A 22885-nucleotide genomic window follows, 5' to 3' on the forward strand; every position below is an offset into this window, starting at 1 on the left:
CTCATTCTTTTTGCCCAAGTGCAATACTTTACATTTCTCCCTGTTAAAGTTCATCTTGTTTGTTTTGGCCCAGTTCTCTAATCTGTCAAGGTCGTTTTGAAGTGTGATCCTGTCCTCTGGGGTGTTAGCCACCCCTCCCAGTTTGGTGTCATCTGCAAATTTGATCAGGATGCCCTTGAGTCCATCATCCAAGTCGTTGATAAAGATGTTGAATAAGACCTGGCCCAAGACAGAACCCTGTGGCACCCCACTAGTCACTCTTCTCCAGGATGAAGAGGAACCATTGATGAGCACCCTTTGGGTTCGGTCAGTCAGCCAGTTACAAATCCACTGAGTGGTAGCATAGTCAAGACCTCATTTTACCAGCTTCTTTACAAGAATATCATGGGGCACCCATTGTCTGAAAAAGGAATAGCATTTTTGGCAATACATTCATTTTTATTGCAGCAATTCGTCCTAAGAAAGAGAGGTTCATATTATTCCATATTTCCAAATTCCTTTTTATTTCATTCTAATTTTTTTTCATAATTGTCTTTGTAAATATTAAGATTCTTTATCGTCAGCCATATTCCTAAATACTTTACCTTCTTGTGGATTTCTATATAGAGTCTGGTAGTTCTTTCTTTTCTGATTCTTTAAGATTTTTAACTAACAGTTTGGTTTTGTTTTTATTAAGTTTAAAACCTGCCACTTGTCCAAACTTTTGAATTTTTTCTATTACTCTAGGGAGAGAACTACAGTAATAACCAAATTGTCCGTGAAGGCTTTCAATTTGTGTTCATTTTTCTTTATTCTTATTCCTGCTACTTCTTTATCCATTCTAATATTCCTTGCCAGAACCTCCAGGACCAGAATGAACAAAAGTGATGATAACTATAAACATAAATGCTGCTTGTTTTTCATTTTGCACTTCCAGGTATTCAATTATGTTTAAAACGTTTCTGATAATATCTTTCATTTGTCTACCTGGAAAAAATCCTGCTTGGTCTTGGTGTATATGTTCCTCCAAAGAACTTTTCATTCTGTTAGCAAGGATATATGCAAACAGTTTGTAATCATTGTTTAATAGTGAGATGGGCCTATAATATTTTACTAGTGTTATATCTGAATCTTGTTTTGGTATTAATGTTATATAGGCCTCTTTCCATGTTTCTGGGACTTCCCCTGTTTTTAAAATCTCATTCATCATATCTTTTAAGGGAATCACAAGCTGTTCATTTGATTTTTTATAATACTTTGCTGAAATTCCATCTGGTCATGGGGATTTGCCTGTCTTTGCTTGATTTATTTCATCTAATATTTCCTGCGATGTTATTTCAGCATTTAATAATAACCGTTTTTCATCTTTTATTTTTGGGAGATTGCTGCTTTTTATATATTCTTCCATCAGTGTCTTCTTTACAATTTTTTTTTATAAAAATCTGTAAAGTACTTTCTAATTGTGTAACAATTTGTGAATTTCCAATTGATCTTCCATAAGTTTTCCCATTGGGCCATGGTTATTGAACGGGCAAAATCTTGTGACCACCTCACCATTGCCACTGTTACCTCCTCCTCCTTGACTGTCCAGTCAAGAAGGAGTCAATAAGTTTTGGAAAGAGTTTTTCTTTTAGAATTTACAAGATCAGATTCGAATCGGGAAATTTCTGTTGAGAACCCCTTTTGTTTGTCAGATTTAAATTTTTCAAATAACTGATGGTATTGGAACCAGTCTGAGATGTGTTCTCTTATTTCCTCAAAGTTTTTTAATTTTATTTGGTTATCTTCATTTTTTAGAAGTGTTTTATATGTTGGCCAGCTTTCCTAAGTATTTTTCCGTTTTACTGCTATGGCTTCTATTGGAGAAGTCCACCACGGGACTTTAGGCTCCATCAGGTCTTTATATTTTCCCCATACAGCAAAGAGTGACTTTCTTATTATATGGTTGGTAAATTTTTTATGAATTTTCGCTTTTCCATATATCAGGTAGGCGTGCCATCCCCAACGGTTGTCAAAACCTTCCAGATCCAGGAGGTCCGGATCCTGCAATGTGCACCAATCTTTTAGCCAGGTGAAACAGGCTGCCTCGTAGTAAAGTTTTAGGTCGGGTAGAGAAAAGCCTCCTCTCTCTTTTATGTCTATTAAGATCAGGGGTTTAATCCTAGGTTTCTTCCCTTCCCACAGGAATTTGGAAATTTCTCTTTGTCATATCTTGAGACAACCTGCTTCGCCCAGTATTGGAATCATTTGAAATAAAAAGATTAATTTTGGAAGCACATTCATCTTTATAATGGAAATCCTACCCAGAAATGTTAATTTTAATTTACTCCAGGTTTCAAAGTTTTTTTCTAATCTCTAACCAAGTTTTGGTGTAATTATCCTGAAATAAGTTTATGTTCTTGGGGGTGATCCCAATACCCAGGTATTTCGCTTTTGAGGAGATTTTCAGGCCCAATATTTTTTCTAAGTCGTCCTTTTCTTTCGTGGTTACATTTTTAACAAGCATTTTTGTTTTTGTTATGTTCAGCTTAAAGCCTGCCACTTCTCTGTAAAGTACTTAATGAAGGCTTCCCATATTTCCTTTGGTTTGTCAGTGATCTTACCATTATGTTTTATATTATTTATATAATTTTTTTGCTCACTTTTCCTCATTTGCCATGCCAGTAATTTCCCTGGCTTGTTGGCATGTTCAAAATACTTTTGTTTCATCATTTTAATTTTCCAGCTTATTTCCTCATTAATCAACATTGAGTATTGAATTTCTAATAGTTTAATTGCCTGTTTAACTGTGTCTTTACTGGGGTTTTAATTATTTTTCTTTCTCTGAAATTTCATCTAAAATTTCTTTCTTTTTCTTTTCTCTTGCCTTTTTCTTAATTGAGTTTTGTTGTATAAACAGTCCCCTCATGACTGCTTTGCTAGCGTGCCATACTGTTTGCAGCCTGGTTCTATTATTAAGATTTAATTCAAAGTAATCTCCCAGAACCTTTTTTGCCTTTTCTAACAAGATTTTATCATCTAATAGATCTTCATTCTATCTCCATCTAAAGGTGTATTGTCTTTCTTTCAGAATTTCCATTATTATAGGACTATGATCCGACAATGCTCTGGGATCTATTTCAATTTTTTAAACTTTTGATTCTAATTCTTTTGAAATCCAAACTGCATCCAGTCTGGCACTACTGCCATGTACATGTGAAAAAAGGTTAACTGTTTATCAAGCACATGTTTTACTCTCCAGATATCTATTAAATTCAATGTCTCTGTCATATCAAAAAAAGTTTTGGGTAGCCTACCTTCTTTGGTGTGTTTTTTCCTAATTGTTCTGTCCATCTTTAATGATGGTACCCCATTCAGATCTGCCATTAGTATTACCTTCTCATCTGCAATCTCCAAAAGATCTGTTTCAAATTTTTGAAAGAATTTTGATTTATTTTCATTTGGTGCATATATTCCCACCAATACTATCTTTTCTCCTTGGACTTTGATTTGTACCATTAGAATCCTCCCTTTATCGTCTTTTTGGATTAGCTTGGGTTCAAGTGCAGGTTTAACGTAAAATACTACACCACGTCTTTTAGCATTGTCTGCTGAAATAAAATCCATCCCTAATTCTTTTATTAATCAGAATTCTTTTGTGTTTGTTTGCTACGTGTGTTTCCTTCAGGGGAAAAAAGCATATTTTGACTGCTGTAAGAAGCAATCATTTTATTTAGCTAGTTGACAAATGTTTGCATTTATTTTAAAACTCAAAATAATGGATGTATTAAAATGATATGCCTGGGTAGGCTTGCTGGGGGGGGGGTGTATTCAAAAAAGTTGATTAGTGAAATGTTTGGGTCTGCTGATATTAACCATGATGGCAATATGGAGCATCCACATTCCAAGGCAATGTACCCTTGAGTACCAGTTGCTGAAGAGCAGCAACGGGGAGAGAGCCTTGGTTTTCCTACCCTGCAGGATGCTGGGCTAGAGTGATGTCTGATCCAGCAGTGCCCTTCAGATGCTATGATAATTTGTGTCGTGTTCTTGCTTCAGGTCTTAACGGTGAGGAAGCAATGCCCAAGATGACGGACGTGCTTTTACCAGCACCTCCAAGTCATGTGCCAGAGGGGCCACTCCTGAGTGAGAAGCTGGAATGGCTTCATACCTTAGAGGATATGGAGGCCATGGAGCCAGAGGAAGTCCCACGGGAAAACAGAATGCCGGAAGTCAACGGTGCTGAACTTCAGCAGCCTCTGGAAGCTGAGTCATCGCTACAGCCCAAGGATAGCAAGACCCAGACCTCCAATAAGACAGCCAAGCACAAGGCTCTGATTGATCTGAAGGCAGTGCTGGCTCAACCACTTCGTCCCATGCAGTGTCCGTTTTTGCCTTCTGCTGTACAGGATGAGGTGAGCACCATTAGGAGGGGTTAATCAGGGTTTCCATGGATCCGGAAGAGCTAAGTGCTAACGCTTTACTTGCACTGTGTCCCTTCAGGCTAACGACATGGGAAGTGTTCATCTTTGAAAGCACCCCAATGGGAGAAAGCTAGTGTGTCAGGGAGAAGGTTTAATCTCCTTGGCGTGTTTGTTTTCCAGCTGCAGGGAGCCTTATCCCAATGCATCAGGGAAGAGACCAATGGTAGAGAGTATGCTTTACATTAGGGATGGGGCCCTCCAGATGTCATTAGTCAACACCCATCAGCTCCAGTTAGCATAGCCAACTATGCTAAGGGTAGTTGTAGTCCAATAACATCAGGAGGTCCACAGGTTCCCCTTGCATCACATGTAGAAGAGCTTTGGTTCATTCCTTGTTTTGTTTCTTGTTAAAAACTGATTTTGGGTAGCAGAGTTGGAAGCAGTATTTGCCTAGAGTTATTGGAGAGCCAGCACTGAGCTAAAAGGACCAACTGTCTCACTGTATGAGAAAGCCAATCATTGCCTTCACAGATTAGCTTTTTCAGAGCAGGCTAGCCCAGTTCAGAAATGAATGGCAAACTAGGGTTTGTTGTTAGAAGAAGAAACCTGAGGCTCATGCACTCCTCCACATGTATGAAAGGAGGATGAAAGCTTCTACTTTACCCCTTTAAAAAAATGTTTTTATTTGAATGCACACACATTTTGTGTGTGTGTATGTGTGTGTGCACGTACACACATACATACATACATACATACATACTAACTAATAGAGTATTAAGAATGAATAATAACCTGGTGAAAGCACCTAAACATCAACAACAGCAATTACAAAAAATGAAAACTAGGCTATTAACATTAGTACGATTTATATGCCTAGAGAAACTTAGACATTAAAATAGGAGTAACTAATAATACAATGGTACCTCGGTTCTCAGACAAAATTCGTTCGCTTTTTCAAAAACCGAGGCACGGCTTCCCATTGGTTTCAAGAGCTTCTTCCACTCAGCGGAAGCCATGTTGTACGTTCAGGTTCCGAAAAGCGTTCGAAAACGGAAGCATTTACTTCCGGGTTTTCGGTGTTCAAGAACCGAAACGTACAACAACGGAGGTGTTCGGGAACCGAGGTTCCACTGTATAACCAAAGGGACATTATTATGATTTCACATTTGAATTAATCACAGTTCCCTGTTAAGTCCAGACTTGAGGAACTGTGGTTAGATGTCTTCAATATGCTAGTTTATTTTTTAACGAGCAGCAGATAAAACAAATTTCTGTTCCACAAGTTCAGACATAACAGGGCTTACAAGCAGGTAATTTCAACCTGCTTTCACATAAAGAAGGGGAGAGAGGAAGGGACAGCAGCAGCACACTGACGATAATAGAATCGTAGAAAGGAACCATGGAAGGAACCGTGAGGGTAATCTAGTCCAACCCCCTGCAATGCAGGACTCTTGCCCAACATGGGGCTCGAACCCACAACCCTGAGATTAAGAGTCTCTTGTTATGCAAGTGTATTGTTATCTGATCAGCCTTCCAGGTGGTGTTTGACTATGGCTCCCATTATCTGTAAGCATTGGGTTTGCTAACTGGGGGATGATGGGATTTGGAGTCCATCAGTATTGTGGGGGGGCACATTGAGGTAGGCTGCAATGTGACAAAGCATGCTTTGTCATTTAGTTTGAATCATGCCAGCATGTCTCAAGCAGACAGCTTGTGTACTACAGGAAAGTATTTGAGGACCAAACTGCTCCAGAGAATTCTTGCAAGCGAGCTGAGTCACATGCTGCTGGGAAAGGGAAGGAGGTGTTTTAAAATCCAAACACTAGAGCTCCTGGACAGTCCTCTGGGCAGAGAAATTCCTTCCTGCTCCAAATCCCTGCACTGAGTCAGACTCTGTGAGCAGAAGCAATTCAGCAATCTCCTCGAATGAGCTTTCATTGGATGCAGTTCCTTGCCACACAGCAGTATCTTGCTCCTTGTTGGTTAAGGATGCAAAGTGGGGAGGAGACTCATTTGTCTGTTCTCTTCGTTCATTTTGTCTTTTGGCTCCAGCAGGGCCTTCAAAAAAGCTTAACAGCACTTTCCGTAAAACAATTACATTTCCAATTGAGCATCAAGATCACTGTTAGATTATACTCTTCCTGTGTTAGTTACCTATTGTCTGGAAATCCTGTGAGACTCCTTGTCCACCTGCCTGCTGATCTTTTTCTCCCTTGCAGCTAGAGATGGGCAAAGACCAGCGACAGGTGATCTGGGAGGCCTTTGCAAGTGACAACGTTGTTGCCAACTTTATGAAAGAAAAGCGTCGGGCAGAGCAAAACAGCAAACCGAAAGTTATCAATCTGGTGCTTCCAGGATGGGGCGAGTGGGGAGGTGCAGGACTACGGCCGAGTAAGATGAAGAAGAGACGGTATGTTCAGGGTGGAAACTTAATGGTCTGGCACTGCCAACTGTTACCTGCTTCACCTCCCTTCTTCCTTTTCTTTTTTGCCTTCTAGGTTCCTTATCAAACCAGCAGCTGGGTCCCCAAGGAAAAACAGGCACCTGCCCAATGTTATCCTGAGTGAACAGCGCAATATTTTAGCAGGGGTGCATCAGGTGAGTTTATCACTCTGGCCTAGGAGGCTGCTGTTCACGCTTTCAGCTGCAAAAACAATGTGGGGAAAAGAAGATACAGTATAAATGTTCTTAGACTCATAGAATTCTAAGATGTTAGAATTGACTTCTTCTTAATTATATAGTTGGAAGGGACCTCAAGGGTCGTCTAGTCTAACTCCCTGCAATGCAGGAATGTAATTAAACTCTGTGAATTTAACTGAGGAAAGACCATAGCTCAATCAGGAGAGCATCTGCTCTGCATGCAGAAAGTCCCAGCTTCCATCCCCTGCCTCGCCAGTTTAAAAGGATGAAGTGATGGGAAAGGTGTGTGCGTGGATTGCTGAGAAGCAGACAGTTCTGGGACAGATGGATAAATAGTCCAACCTGTTATAAGGCAAATTCCTATGTACTTGATTGGGTATGTACAGGCAACACCCTGTTTGCATGGGGTTGTGTTCTGGGTTATTGCACGCGTCAGCAGTTGCGCATAAGCCCGTTCTGCCCTTTTCTGGGGCCAAAAGCAGCATGCATGTTGGTGGCCAGACGACAGTCAGATGTGCAGAAAATGGTCACTGCCTGTACTGTGTACCTGATACCAATTCTTTTCTTTTGGTATTTTTTTATAAGGATTGTTTTATCTGCCTGAAGGTTGATAGAGCAGGTTGGAACTACAAAATAATAAAATGCAAGCAGCTCACCAAGACTTTGTGCACGTGCCCCCTCACTCCCAGGAACGGCCTGCTTAGCTGTGTGTTGTTCCTAGCCTTCCACTTTCAGGGTGCCATTAAACTACTTCTTCGCTACACTGCAGGTGAACCAGCTGCCCTTCCCCTTTGAGAACAGCAAGCAATTTGAACGCAGCATCCAAGCACCCATGGGCCCCACTTGGAACACCCAGCGTGCTTTTCAGCGTCTGACAGCTCCTCACATTGTCACCCAGCCTGGCCACATCATCCAGCCCATCAGTGCTGAGGACAGTGAGCTGCTCTGCAAAGTGGAAAAGGCAAAAGCCATGGGAAGGGAGCCGGATTTGGCACTATCATTGTCACCCCACAATCATCACCCACGCCATGCCTCAAAGAGGAAGGCTCGGCGGAGCTAAGTCCTACAGGGGCTCTGCCATACAGGCCAGACTCCTTGGGCTAACTGGCACTGTTGTCTTCTTATTTTCTTCAGTCAATTTTATTGATTTTCAGTATATAACACAGAAACACATACAACAAATGTCTTTGTTTCCCATCCCTCCCTCCCTCCGTTTATTCCCACGGAACAAATCAATTTATTAAATTCTGCCAGAGTCCATTGAGTGAATCAGGTGGATGCCGGTCATCAGGGTTATCATTTTGAAAACCCAATGAAAGGATGACAAGTTTCAGTAAAGTCATCTATGTCTTCTGTGCTGTTCAGTGCTTGTACTCTCCTTGTTCCTTTTTCCAGTAAGGCAAATTGTCTGTGCATCTTGCTTCCACACGGAATTCTGTAAATGATCCAGTCTCTTCCATTTCTGTGCCACCAAGTGGAAAGTGAATCAATTAACTATTTGTATAAAATCATGGAACAGTAGAGTTTGAAGGGATCTCCGAGGGTGACCTAGTCTAACCCCCTGCAATGTAGGAATCTCAACACGCTGTCCCTTGTCCAATTTGAAACCATACCAGACCCTGCTCAGCTTTACAAATGTGTTAGTAGTTTTGTTGCTGCAATTGAAATTAAGCTTTTCTTCCCTGGAAATGGTTAACAGGCCTAAATTTGATGTGCATTCTGCATGTTGCCCCTTGATGTTGCTTCCCCCACCCCACCCTGTGAACAACTTTTGCCAAAAAGGATGTACATAAGTCACATGTGGAACATTGTACCAATTGTATTGCCAGCTTACAAACACAAGTATGATAATGATTTATTAATATAGCTGCATGTTAGTGGTGTCAGATGCCAATTATGTAACAGCTTAAATGTAATCACTCATATGAGTTGAGACTGATGCTGAGGGTTTTTTGGCCCATGAATTATTCCAATCCATGTATTCACTTTCTATGCTAAATACGTTTCGTTAAAGTTTGTGGGTCGTAAATCCTTTGACTCACAGAGTTTGCTGCAACGGCACTGCAATAAATCTGATTTATTGGCACTCTGACAAACTTCTTTTTTAAAAAATAAATTTTATTTTCAATGCAAAATTATAGCAAAAATTACAAACATTGAATCCAAACTAATACTATACAAACAAGAAAAAAAACTGAACGCAAAAAAGAAAAGAAAAACAAAAGAAAAAGCGCACATCTACAAATAAAACCATATATTCAGTCTAATCTAGTCATTACATACATATACACATATTGACTTCCTTCCTTTGTTCTAAGACCTCAAAATTTTTACTCTTACTAAATTGTTGTATCTAATGTAGATTACTTCTATCTTTATACTTTTTTACACCATTTTTCTTTAAGCCTGTAAAGCATCATTCATTATGTATGCTTACTCTAGAACAATGCTTTTTCATATACTCTTTAGCACATCCCCATACTTTTAATAATTTCTGGTCCTATTGTCCCCTTATGAATGCTGTGAGTCTTGCCAGATTTATATATTCACGAAAATTAATTTGCCATTCTTTCATTGACGGAATTTTTCTCCTTTTCCAATTTTTTGCTATAAGCATCCTGGCATCCTGGCTTTCCTTTGATTGTCAGGAATATCGTTTGTGATTATGCCTAAAGGGAATGCCTCCGGTTTTTTACTGAAAGATATTTTAAACGTCTTTTTGATTTCTTCATATACTTCATTCCAAAATTGTTTAATAGGTCGGCATTCCCACCACATATGAAACATTGTTCCTATTTCTTTCTTGCATCCCCAACAGGTATTTGATTTTAATTTGTAAATTTTTGCCAATTTTACCGGAGTTAAGTACCATTGGTACACCATTTTCATCAAATTTTCTCTGATTGTATAACATGCCGTAAATTTAATATCACATTTCCATAATTTCTCCCACTGGTCCAGCCGAATTGTGTAACCTATATCACATGCCCATTTAGTCATAACTTCTTTTACTTCTTCATCCTTTAACTCCCATTCTAATAATAAATTATACATTTTGGATATACTCTTTTTCGAGTTTTGTAATAATACTTTTTGTAATTTTGATTCTTCTTTTTCAAATCCTATTGCTTTATCCTGATTAAATATTTGGGCAATTAGATGATACTGTTGTTGGGATACTGCCAGGGAGACGGAGGCATCAGGCAGGCCCCCAGTTGTCTCCGGACGATCACCGGTCTCCCGTGGAACAGCATCAGTCAATTAGCGACACGAGCCTCAGAGACATTCCAAGGCCCGTGCACACCCTTTCAGCAGTCTCCACAACGAAAGATGTAGACAGGAGAGCATATTTACAGCTTTATTCAACGTAGTTCAGAACAAAGGAAAAACATGACTGCTTGCCTCCGTGTCCAGGAAAACAGCCGGAACAAAAGCTATATATAAAATGGAAGTTCCCAGAAGACAGTGCTGGGAGTAAACAGGCATGTGATACACAACAATCATGCCTGACCCTTTAAGGTGGAACGGAACTGTATCCTAATATCCTCCCCCTTTCCATGTAACCTGTAGTACCTGTGGTTCAACCCAATTGCAACCTCTGTACATAAACCTTAAGTTGTTCTCTGTTAACAACCTTAGACAACAGATCTGCAGGAATTTCGTTTTCTGGCATGTAGGACACCTGAATGAGTCCTTTCTGAATACACTCTCTTGCACAATGTAACTTAATCTGCAAGTACTTGGTTCTTTGCTTGCAACTCTCCGAGTTCAGCAAAACCAAACAGGATCTATTGTCTTGATACACCTGTATAGGACATTTCACAGAAACTCTGATGTCCTGAAACAGTTGCATCAACCATTCACAATCCATGAGTGAAAATGATAGGGCATTGAGTTCTGCTTCACAGGAACTTAGGCTTACTGTCGTCTGCTTTTTGCACAGCCAGTCAAACAGACAGTGGTTGTACATGTAGCATACTCCAGAAGTGCTTGCACCATCCGTGGTGTCACTTCCAAAACTAGCATCTGCAAAGATTTCAAGACCTCCAGTCTTCTGACTAGTGAACCTCAGCCTGTAGTGCAACGTCCCCTTCAAATAGCGGGCTATGCGCTTCAGAGCTTTCCAATCCTGAACAGTAGGATTGTTGGCATGTCTGCTAAGCAGATTAGTGCTTACAGCTATGTCAGGTCTTGAACATCTAGCAATGAAATTCAGCTTGCCTAGAATGCATCTGTACAGGGTAGTGTCAGAAAACGCTTCAGCAGTATAATCTACCTGGTAACCTGTCACCATCGGTGTGTCTGCTGGGTTTACATCAACCAAATTCAACCCGGTTAATACATCAGCAATTTTCTGTGTTTGGTGTACCAGAAAATTACCTGCTTGGTCCTTCCCCACCTGCAGAGAAAGATAGTTGGAAACCTCACCAAGATCCTTCATGTCAAAGTGCTCCTTCAGCTGAGCGAGGGTGCTTTGGTACAAAGCCTGATTCTTCCAAAACATCAAAAGATCATCAACAAAACATAAACAATACAGTTTGTTTTGCCCCTCCTCCTTGACAAACACACATGGATCAGCTTTGCCTTGGTGAAAACCTAGAGAAAGCAATGTCTCAGTGAGTTTTGTGTTCCAACACCTGGCACTCTGCTTGAGACCATATAAGGATTTCTGTAGTTTACAGACCATTCCTTTCTGTGTCTGCATTCCATCAGGTGGAAGCATATACAGCTCCTCCCCCCAAAAAAAAATCCCATACAAAAAAGCTGTGTTCACATCATGATGAGAAACATGCAGTTTCTCCTCTGCAGCAATCTTGAACATTAGCCTAATGCTATCATACTTGACGGTGGGTGAGTAGGTCTCATGGTAATCCTGTCCTGGTACCTGTGAAAAACCTCTGGCAACCAATCTGGCTTTGTGTCTGACAACCTTGCCAGTCTGGTCTGTCTTGTCCTTGAAGACCCATTTGCTGCCAACCAGTCTCATTCCTGGGACTACTGGGACTAGCTCCCAGGTTTGGTTCCTATCCAAGGAATCAACTTCAGTCTTCATGGCATTAAGCCATGGCTCAGCATTTTTAGAGGTTAACTCCTGAACCTCTTTGAAGCTTGAAGGTTCCCACACCTTCTCTGAGCTACTAAGAACAGCAGTTGCTGTCTTAGCAAACTCATCAGGAAATCTCTTTGGAGGTTTGCCTTTTGTGGCCCTTTCAGATCTGCGTACTAGACGCAACTCTTCTTCACTCGCCTCCTCTTTCTTAGGAGAAAAGTGGCCAATGGTGAACAGTGGTTCTTCCAGTTCAGTGTCAGACGCATCAGATGGTCTGATTGAGGCCTTTGCGCTCTTGTAGTCTGCTGTGTCATCACTGTCACTGACAACAGCAGCAGCACTGCTCACTGAGCTGGAATCCGAACTCTGATCATCATCCTCAGCTTCCCCGTCTTTCTTATCATCATCATCTTCTTCTTCCTCATAATAATAATAATAATAATAATAATAATAATAATAATAATAATAATAATTTATTATTTATATCCCGCCCATCTGGCTGACTTTCCCCAGCCACTCTGGGCGGCCCCCAATCAAGTGTTAAAAACAGTACAGCGTTAAATATTAAAAACTTCCCTGAACAGGGCTGCCTTCAGATGTCTTTTAAAGATAGGATAGCTGCTTATTTCCTTCACATCTGAAGGGAGGGTGTTCCACTGGGTGGGCGCCACTACCGAGAAGGCCCTCTGTCTGGTTCCCTGTAACCTCACTTCTCGCAATGAGGGAACCGCCAGAAGGCCCTCGGCGCTGGATCTCAGTGTCCGGGCTGAACGATGGGGGTGAAGACGCTCCTTCAGGTATACAGGACCGAGGCCGTTTAGGGCTTTAAAGGTCAGCACCAACACTTTGAATTGTGCTAGGAAACGTACTGGGAGCCAATGCAGATCTCTCAGAACCGGTGTTATGTGGTCCCAGCTGCCACTCCCAGTCACCAGTCTAGCTGCCACATTCTGGATTAATTGCAGTTTCCGGGTCACCTTCAAAGGTAGCCCCACATAGAGTGCGTTGCAGTAGTCCAAGCGGGAGATAACTAGAGCATGCACCACTCTGGCGAGACAGTCTGCGGGCAGGTAGGGTCTTAGCCTGCGTACCAGGTGGAGCTGGTAGACAGCTGACCTGCGCCTCCATGGACAGCTGAGAGTCCAAAATGACTCCCAGGCTGCACACCTGGTCCTTCAGGGGCACAGTTACCCCATTCAGGACCAGGGAGTCCTCCACACCAGCCCGCCCCCTGTCCCCCAAGAACAGTACTTCTGTCTTGTCAGGATTCATCCTCAATTTGTTAGCTGCCATCCATCCTCTAACCGCCTCCAGGCACTCACACAGGACCTTCACCGCCTTCACTGGTTCTGATTTAAAGGAGAGGTAGAGCTGGGTGTCATCTGCATACTGATGAACACCCAGCCCAAACGCCCTGATTATCTTTCCCAGCGGCTTCATATAGATATTAAAAGCATGGGGGAGAGGACAGAACCCTGAGGCACCCCACAAGTGAGAGCCCAGGGGTCTGAACACTCACTCCCCAACACCACTTTCTGGACACGGCCCAGGAGAAAGGAGCGGAACCACTGTATAACAGTGCCCCCAGCTCCCAGCCCCTCTAGACAGTCTAGAAGGATGTTATGGTCGATGGTGTCAAAGGCCGCTGAGATATCCAGCAGAACTAGGAAACAGCTCTCACCTTTGTCCCTAGCCCGCCGGAGATCATCAACCAGCGCGACCAAGGCAGTTTCAGTCCCATGGTGAGGCCTGAATCCCAATTGGAACGGATCCAAATGGTCCTCATCCTCCAGGCGTGCTTGGAGTTGTTCGGCAGCTACCCGCTCAATCACCTTGCCCAAGAATGGAAGATTTGAGACTGGGCGATAGTTGGCCAAATTGGCCGGGTCTAAAGATGTTTTTTTAAGAAGCGGTTTAATGACTACCTCTTTCAGCGGGTCTGGGAAGGCTCCCTCACAGAGGAAAGCATTCACCACCCCGCAGAGCCCATCGCCCAGCCCTTCCAGGATCGCTTTTATCAGCCAGGATGGGCAAGGATCAAGGAGACAGGTGGTCGGTTTCACTTGTCCAAGCAGCCTGTCCACATCCTTGGAGGTAACAGTTTGGAATTGATCCCATGTAACAGGACTAGACAGAACTCTAGCACTCTCCCGCCCTGGCCCTGCTCCCACGGTGGAGTCTACCTCCTTCTGAATCTGAGCAACTTTATCTGCAAAAAACTTTATAAAAGCACTGCAGGAGATCTTGGGGTCCCTACCAGGCCCCGGTGGTGCAGGTGGTTCCGATAGATTGCGAACCACCTGAAAAAGTCTCCTGCTGCTGTTTCTGCAGATGCAATGGAGGCGGTGAAGAAGGCCCTCTTCGCCGTCGCCATTGCCACTTGGTAGGCTCGACGTTGAGCTCTAGCCCGTGTCCGGTCTGATTCAGAATGAGTTTTCCGCCACCGGCGCTCTAGCCATCTCAATGATTGTTTCATCGCCCTCAGCTCTGGGGAAAACCACGGGGTTGTCCGGGCTCCATGGAATCGGAGAGGGCGCTTCGGAGCCAGACAGTAAATAGCCCTGGTTAACTCCTCATTCCAGCGGGCCACCAGGGAATCAGCTGAAAGGCCATCAACTTGGGATAAAACATCCCCTACCACTCTCTGGAAGCCCATTGGATCCATTAAGTGGGGGGGGGGGCGGACCATCTGAATCGGTCCCACCTCCCTGCAGAGGGGAAGGGTCGCATAGAAGTCCAGTTGCACCAGGAAGTGATCTGACCATGGCACTTCTTTTGTTTCACTTTTACTTAGTGTCAGATCACCCACGTCACTAGAGGTGAACACCAGGTCTAAGGCATGTCCGTGACTATGAGTTGGGCCAAAATTATTCAGGGACAGCCCCATGGAGGCCATGCTTTCCACGAAGTCCCAAGTGGCCCCTTGTAAGGTCGTGTCAGCGGACTTCCGGTTCAGCGCGATTCTGAGTCAGGCGGGGATTTTTCCCCAGAGGAGAATCCCGAGCTTTTCGGAGAAAATAGGGGTTCCACAGGGCGCCGTGGTCCCCTGAAAAGTATCTGGAGGGTGTTCAGATACACTGGTTCCCGCGGAGCCAAAAAGCGGACCTCCCGGCCGTCAGGTAACTCCGTTTTGGAGCGAAGAGTACGGCGGGGGGAGAAGCGGGCTGAGGGAAGCCATAGCTGTCTCCGAAAAAGCGAAGCCCCGAGCCTGTAGGAGAAGCGCTGGATTCTCAAAAAAAGGAAATTCGAGCCTAAAAAAGGATAAAATTAAAGTGGATGTCATATAAGGAAAGATTCGAAGAAGAGGAAGTTAAAAAGAGCTCGATTCTTATCTGAAATCAGCGTGGACGCAGAGATCTAAACAAAGCGGAGGAAAGTGTAAGTGACGCTAGCGGCTAAAGTTCTTCTCCCCTTTCTATTTTTCTGTGACTATGTTTGAGGATACAGAATAACTGGCAAGAGAGGAAAGTAGAGGGGGAGCAAAGAGACAATATTTTGATACTGTTTGATACAATTTAGTCCTCTTTGTGACAGTGGGAAAGAAGAGGAATTTAGTTTCACTTTTGAAAGTTCTGCGTAACGGAAGATCCCACTGCGTTACGGCTTAGACGCCATTGCTCACTGTCTTTGTGTGCCTCAGAAGAGGAAGGGAAAAGAGGGCACGGCAACTGTGCTTTCTCCTCCCTTTGAAACTTCAAATTTTCATATCTCTAAGTACTTTAGATAACCTTAAATAAATAAATTTAAGTAACTCATATAGACTGACCACAGTTGCCATCATCTTTCTCTTTTGAGGAGGGGAATTGGACAATTTTTTTTTCTCCCCTTCTTTTTCTCTTTGTTCTTTTTCTTTTTTATTCTGCCGGCGGTGGACTCCTGGTGGATGGGAGAGAAACTACAACTTATTTTGCTGGTACTTGCTAACCTCCCTGGGCTGGTTCAACGTTTTTGAAAGCTGGATTTATATATCTGGGGGAAGAATTTTGGCCTGTCCGAATTTCCTTTGGAACCCTTTGTTGGCCTGATTTTCTGTGGAATTTAGCCCAATTGAGGGCAAGAAGATAAAGAAGATAAAGAGTGGTTCTAATAAAAATACATTATTTTGCAAACGATATTATAAGGAATAGCCTATTTGGAGGCAGGAAGAATTGACTTAAGCATCTGATCTGATCTCATTCCAAACTTTGGATATTTTTGATTGGAATATAATTTGAACTTTGATTTGAACTTTGATTTTCCCTTTGGTGGGACTCCGGATTACCTTATTTAGTGGATTAGCCTAATTGGTGGCACCAAGAAGAAATTATTGGAACGTTATCTTAAACGATCTATTGGAACTGGTTTTGAGTTTTGTAAATATCGATAGAACTGAATTATTATTATTTTTTTTCTTTATATTTAACTGAAAATGTCTTATCCACCAAAGAAAGGTGGGGATGGGGGGACTCCAGCAGAAAGAAAGGGGTCCAAGCAAGAATCAGATTTCAGATCGGAAATTTTAAAAATGTTTGCAGAAATTAGACAAAGTGAGAAGAATTTAGAAACAAAAATAGAACAGGTAGACTTAAAGATAGGGAAAATGGATAAGAAAATAGATGAAACTGTAAATGAGTTGAAAGGCCAAATTAAAGAGGTATCCAAAAGAACTCATGTGTTAGAGGAGGGAATGAAAAAGACGAAATTGGAAATGAAAGAACTGAAACGTGAAGATGACAAAATTAGGGTAGGTCTCTTGGAAACTAATAAATCACAAGAAGAAATGTGGGATGCGATCTCCATGAATGAACTTAGACAACGGGAAGTTAACCTAAGGCTGAGGGGGGTCCCAGAAAACCAAGGTGAAAATATTAGACAAAAATTAGTAATAGAACTGGCACAATGGTTGGAGCTCCAAGTAGAGGAGGTAGCAGGTACGGTACAGAATGCTTTTAGAATGAAAGTGAGAATGACTAAGGCAAGGAAATTTCCAGGGGACTGTCTGGTAACCTTCAAGGATAGAGATATGAGAAATTTGGTACTCCAAAAAAACAGAGAAAAAAGACTATCGATAGATGGAAATTACATAATCATCTTTAAAGACATTCCAATTAGATTGCTAAAACGAAGAGACCCCTATAAGCCACAGGTGCAAATTCTCAAAAAGAATAATATAGAATTTAAATGGGAGTTCCCGGAGGGGATCTCTTTTACTTATAAAAACAAGAGACACAGATTGACCAGCCCGGAAGAGATAGGCAAATTTCAGAGGAAATATAAAGAATTGTTAACAGAGGAAGAAGAAGAACTTAAAGGAGCAACAGGAGGAGTGGATGTCAAAGGAGTGAAGGATTTGGGAGAGAGGAAGAAAACTGTAGAAAAGTTTGAGGGAGAAGAAGAAGGAGAGGGGGAAGAAGAGGAAGAAGAGGAAGAAGAAGAAAGATTATAAAAAATAATTTAGAGGAAAAATTTTCTTTGATTATTCGGAAACAAAATGGCGTTAAAACTATGGAATTGGAATATTAATGGATTGAATGATAAAAAAAAACGGAATAAGGTGGAACAATTTCTAAAGGAAAAAAACTTAGATATAATCTGTCTGCAGGAGACACACGTGGCGAAAAGACACAGGAAAATTTTGGTTAATAAAAGACTTGGAAACGAATTCATATCATCAGACAAAGAAAAGAAAAGAGGAGTGATTTTGTATATAAAAAGTAAAATTGAAGCTCAGCAAGTTTTTAAGGATGAAGAGGGAAGAATTATTGCTGTCCAAATCAATTGGCAAGGTGAAAAACTAATAATTGTCGGGATCTATGCACCTAATGGAAATAAAACTGATTTCTATAAAAATTTGGAAGAAAAACTGCTGGAATATGTAGATCAAAAGATAATCCTGATGGGTGATATGAATGGGGTAGTGTCAACAGAAATGGATAGACTGAGAGACAGTGGGACAAAAGAAGGTAAACTACCCAAAACATTTTTTGAAATGGTTAAAGATTGTAACTTAATTGACATTTGGAGGTTAAGATACCCATTGGAAAAACAATTTACGTTTTATTCAGAACCAAATCAGTCGATGTCTAGAATTGATCAAGTTTGGATTTCGAGTGAATTAACTCCAAGAATCACTCAAGTGGAAATTGAACCAAGAGTAATTTCAGATCATAGTCCAATTAAATTAGAACTTAAAGGCTTTGAAGAAAGATCATTTAGGTGGAGAATGAACGAAGGCCTATTTGATGATCAAAAATTTGTTCAAGAGGCACAGAAGAAAGTGAATGATTACTTTGTGGACAACTGTAATAAAGGAACGAAGATGAGTATAGTATGGGACGCAAGCAAGGCAGTGATGAGAGGGTTTTTTATACAACAAAATTCAATCAAAAAGAAGAATAGAGAGAAAGTAAAGACAGAGATCTTAAAACAAATTATGGAAAATGAAAAAAAGCTAATTAAAAAACCAAATAATATAAGAATTAGACAAAGTATTAAGGCTCTGCAAACTCAATTTGTAATGATAATAAACAAAGAGGTGGAATGAAATATTAAAAGACTAAGACAAAGGAACTTTGAATTCGCAAACAAATCAGGAAAATGGCTTGCTTGGCAGGTTAAGAAAAGGAAAGAACAAAGTACAATAAATAAAATCAATGTGGAAGGAGAAGAGATAGTTAGCCCTAAAGGTATTAGAAAAGGATTTTTGGATTTTTATAGACAACTGTATAGGAATAAAGAAAAGAACAGCATGAGGAAAATAGAAAGATATTTAAAAGAAAAAGAGGTGCAAAAGATCCCGACAGAAGCAACAGAAAGGCTGAATACCCCGATTAATATCGAGGAGATTAAGGAGGTAATAACAGAATTGAAAAATGGGAAATCCCCAGGACCAGATGGGTTAACAGCAAGGTATTATAAAGAGTTGAGAACAGCTCTAACAACACCATTAAAAGAAGTAATGAATAACATCTTAAAAGAGAGAGAGATTCCGGAGACATGGAAAGATGCATTTATAACCTTTATTCCAAAAGAGGATGCGGACCAAACACAAGTAAAGAATTACAGACCGATTTCCCTATTAAATACGGACTATAAAATTTTTGCAGGAATAATGGCAAAGAGATTAAAAAAGGTTTTACAAGTAATCATTCATGAGGATCAAGCGGGTTTCCTTCCTGGCAGACAGATGAGAGATAATGTGAGGAATATAATAAATATTTTAGAATATCTGACAGCTAGGAACGAGAGACGAGCAATGTTAATGTTTGTAGATGCCGAAAAGGCATTTGACAACGTATCATGGGACTTTATGTTGAAAAATATAGAATATATGGAACTGGGGAATGATTTCTTTAATGGAATTAAGGCAATATACACTGAACAAAAGGCGAAATTGATAGTGAATAATGTGATAACAGAAGAAATTAAAATATCAAAAGGTACTAGACAGGGCTGTCCGCTCTCACCTTTGCTGTTTATAATGGTCTTGGAGGTTTTTCTGAGTTCAATCAGGAAAAATGAAAGGATAAAGGGGGTGACAGTAGGCCAAAATGAATATAAAGTTAAGGCCTTTGCCGATGATTTGGTAATAATGGTGGAAGACCCGATGAACAGTGCATCTGAAGTGTTAGAGGAGATTGAAAAGTTTGGTGACGTGGCAGGCTTTAAGTTAAATAGGAAAAAAACTAAAATTATAATCAAAAATATGGATCAAACAATGATTGAAGTGCTGCAACAACAAATGGGTATTGAAATTGTTAAAAAGGTTAAATATTTGGGAATATGGTTAACTCCAAAAAATATTGATTTGTTTCAAAATAATTATGTTCCGGTGTGGAATCGAATCAAGAAAGATCTGGAGGGATGGGGAAGGTTAAAACTATCCTTTTGGGGTAGAATTTCAATGGTCAAGATGAGCGTGCTCCCAAAGATGCTATTTTTATTTCAGATGATCCCAATATTAAAAGGAGTAATGATTTTTGAGGAATGGCAAAGAATGATTTCAAGATATATCTGGCAGGGCAAAAAGCCGAGAATCAAATATAAATTATTAACAGATGCAAAAGAAAGAGGAGGCTTTGCCCTGCCAGATTTAAAACTATACTATGAGGCATCATGTCTTTGCTGGATAAAAGAATGGATAAAACTCAAAAATACCGAACTACTGGATTTAGAGGGTTTCGATATTAGATTTGGGTGGCATGCGCATTTATGGCAAGGGAAGAAAATGGGCTATAAATCGTTTGAAAACCACATCTTCCGGAAATCGTTAATGGAAGTGTGGGACAGATATAAGAATATATTAGAAATGGGGGTCCCACACTGGTTATCCCCATTAGAGGTTATGGGAGTCAAGAAAATTAATATGAGAAGTAATTGGATTACTTATGGAGACTTGGTGGTAAAAGAAGATGGGAAATGGAGATTGAAACCATATGAGCAAGTAAAAGAACATGTATTTGATTGGCTGCACTACTATCAGATAAGTGATATGTTTAAAAAGGATGTGAAAGAAAGAGATTCGAAATTCCAAACAGAAATTGTCAATAATGATTGTAAGATAATTTCAGAAATGTATAAAATTTTATTGGAATGGCACACGATGGATGAGGAAGTTAAAGCAGTAATGATTCACTGGGCCAGAGATTTAGGGTATAGTATAGATTTGGAAGATTGGCAAAAAATATGGAATGAAAACTTGAAGTTTACAGCATGTATTACGCTGAAAGAGAACGCAATGAAGATGGTATACAGATGGTATATGACGCCAGCTAAATTAGCAAAAATGTACAAAATTTGTAATAAATGTTGGAAATGTGGGGAGAAGGAGGGTATATTTATACATATGTGGTGGGAGTGCAAAAAAGTGAAGGGATTCTGGGAAATGGTATACAATGAGTTAAAGAAAATGCTGAAATATAGCTTTGTAAAGAAACCAGAGACCTTCCTATTGGGAATAACTAAAAACGATATAAATAGGAGGGACTGTAAACTCTTTCAGTACGCAATAACAGCTGCGAGAATATTGATGGCCCAAAGGTGGAAGCAGGAAGAACTTCCAACTCTGGAAGAATGGAGAGCAAAACTAACAAACTTTGCAGAACTTGATAAATTAACTGGAAAAATCAGACTTCAGAGAGACCATAAGTTTTTAGAGGACTGGGGAAAATTCAGAGATTATTTGAAAACTGCATGTGAGGAAAATACAACGCTAGTGTGTTTCAAAGAAGCTTTGTGAAAAAATAAGGAATATCGCAAAAATGTAAAAGAGGATGGAAAAATGTATTAAAAGGCGATACTATAATTAAGGAATGTGTAGATAGGAATTTAAGTATGGATGATTGTCAGAGGAGTTGAGGGAGGTCCAATAAGTTAAAATATGTGATGTTTAAAATTGTATGATTGGAGATATTATGGAAAAACTTAATAAAAATATTATGAAAAAAAAAAATGTAAGGTCGTGTCAGCATGGATGTTAAAATCCCCCAGGACAACCAAGCTAGGTGTCTCCAGGAGCATATCCGCCACGACCTGAAGCAGCTCAGGCAGGGAATCCTTGGTGCAGCGGGGAGGTCGGTAAACCAATAGGAATCCTGTACTGCCCCTATTGCCCAACTTCCAGAACATGCACTCAGAAAACTGGGTCTTCCCAATAGGACGCCTGGTGCAGACTAATGACTTCCTAAAAATCACTGCAACCCCCCCTCCACGCCCACATGACCTGGGTTGCTGTGCGTAAGAGAAACCTGGTGGGCAAGCAGCGGACAGGCCCATCTGCTTCATTCAACCAGGTCTCTGTCACACATGCCAGGTCAAATCCTCCATCCACAATCAGGTCGTAGATGACAGTGGTTTTATTCATCCTTGACCTGGCATTGCACAGCAACACTTTCAGGTCATGTGGGTTTCCCTTGCTGATTTCAGTATCCTTCCAGTCAGGACCAGACCCGGAGGCAGGAATAGTCCTCAAACGACGACTAAACCTGCCTCCTCGGTAATGACATGGTCTGGTCTTAGTATAACTCCTCCCTTCTGCCCATGATCACTGAGATCGGGTCTCCCAATACATCCCCCCCTGTGGAACCTGCCCCAGCCATTCTATTGGCTGAGGCCCACTCCCAGGCAGCCCTGACCCTTCCCCTTAAAAAGCAAAATACAAACTATATAACAACTTAACAGAATAATAAAAATAAAAACAAAGCAAGAAACAATAGTGCTCAAATTAAATTACTCCCCACCCTGACTAAATACTTATCCCACCCCAAGCAGAAATAAAATAATAAAATAATATTATAAAAAACAACAACCACCATTTAAGGTGCAGCAAATTAAAAGCACTTAAAACATTTAAAACCATTTTTGTCCCTTGCTGCAGGTAGCTGCTCAGGCCTCTAAACTGTAGTGGTGAGTGCAGGCCCCGCCCCCTAGGCCCGATGGGGTTGGCAGGAGAGGGAGCGGTCCTCCCAGCACTCACGAGAGCAACAGCAGCAGCAATGTCCTGAAGGCCTCTCTCAGCCCTCTTAAGCTGTGGGGGTGAGTGCAGGCCCCGCCCCCTAGGCCAGATGGAGTTGGCAGGAGAGGGAGCGGTCTTCCCAGCACTCACGAGAGCAGCAGCAGCAGCAATCATCTTCATCCTCCTCTGAGTGGCTCTGGAAAATTCTCACATTTCCCCCCCACTTAGAATTGTACTCAGCGCTCTTTGTGAACCTAATGGACTGAGAGTCAGTCATGAATACCCTGTATGCACCTTTTTCATACCCCATGAACAAACCATGTGCCCCACGCTTCCCAAGCTTGCTGCTCTGTGGGGTGTGGACCCACATGTCAGAACCAA

At 41.2% G+C, this 22885-nt stretch overlaps 1 protein-coding gene across 1 annotated transcript in view; it reads left to right on the top strand.

The window, feature by feature from the left end:
- The window catches only part of LOC128405965 (U3 small nucleolar RNA-associated protein 14 homolog A-like), a 32751-nt gene extending 23735 nt beyond the window's left edge, over positions 1 to 9016 (top strand). The window contains exons 12-15 of the mRNA XM_053373023.1: positions 4018 to 4373; positions 6602 to 6792; positions 6881 to 6980; positions 7792 to 9016. Coding sequence (XP_053228998.1) covers positions 4018 to 4373; positions 6602 to 6792; positions 6881 to 6980; positions 7792 to 8082 — 938 coding nt within the window. The 3' untranslated portion in view covers positions 8083 to 9016. The remainder of the gene's footprint in view (positions 1 to 4017; positions 4374 to 6601; positions 6793 to 6880; positions 6981 to 7791) is intronic.
- Positions 9017 to 22885: the final 13869 nt, after the last annotated feature.

This window comes from Podarcis raffonei, chromosome W, assembly GCF_027172205.1.
Source record: "Podarcis raffonei isolate rPodRaf1 chromosome W, rPodRaf1.pri, whole genome shotgun sequence".
NCBI classification, from domain to species: Eukaryota; Metazoa; Chordata; class Lepidosauria; order Squamata; family Lacertidae; genus Podarcis; species Podarcis raffonei.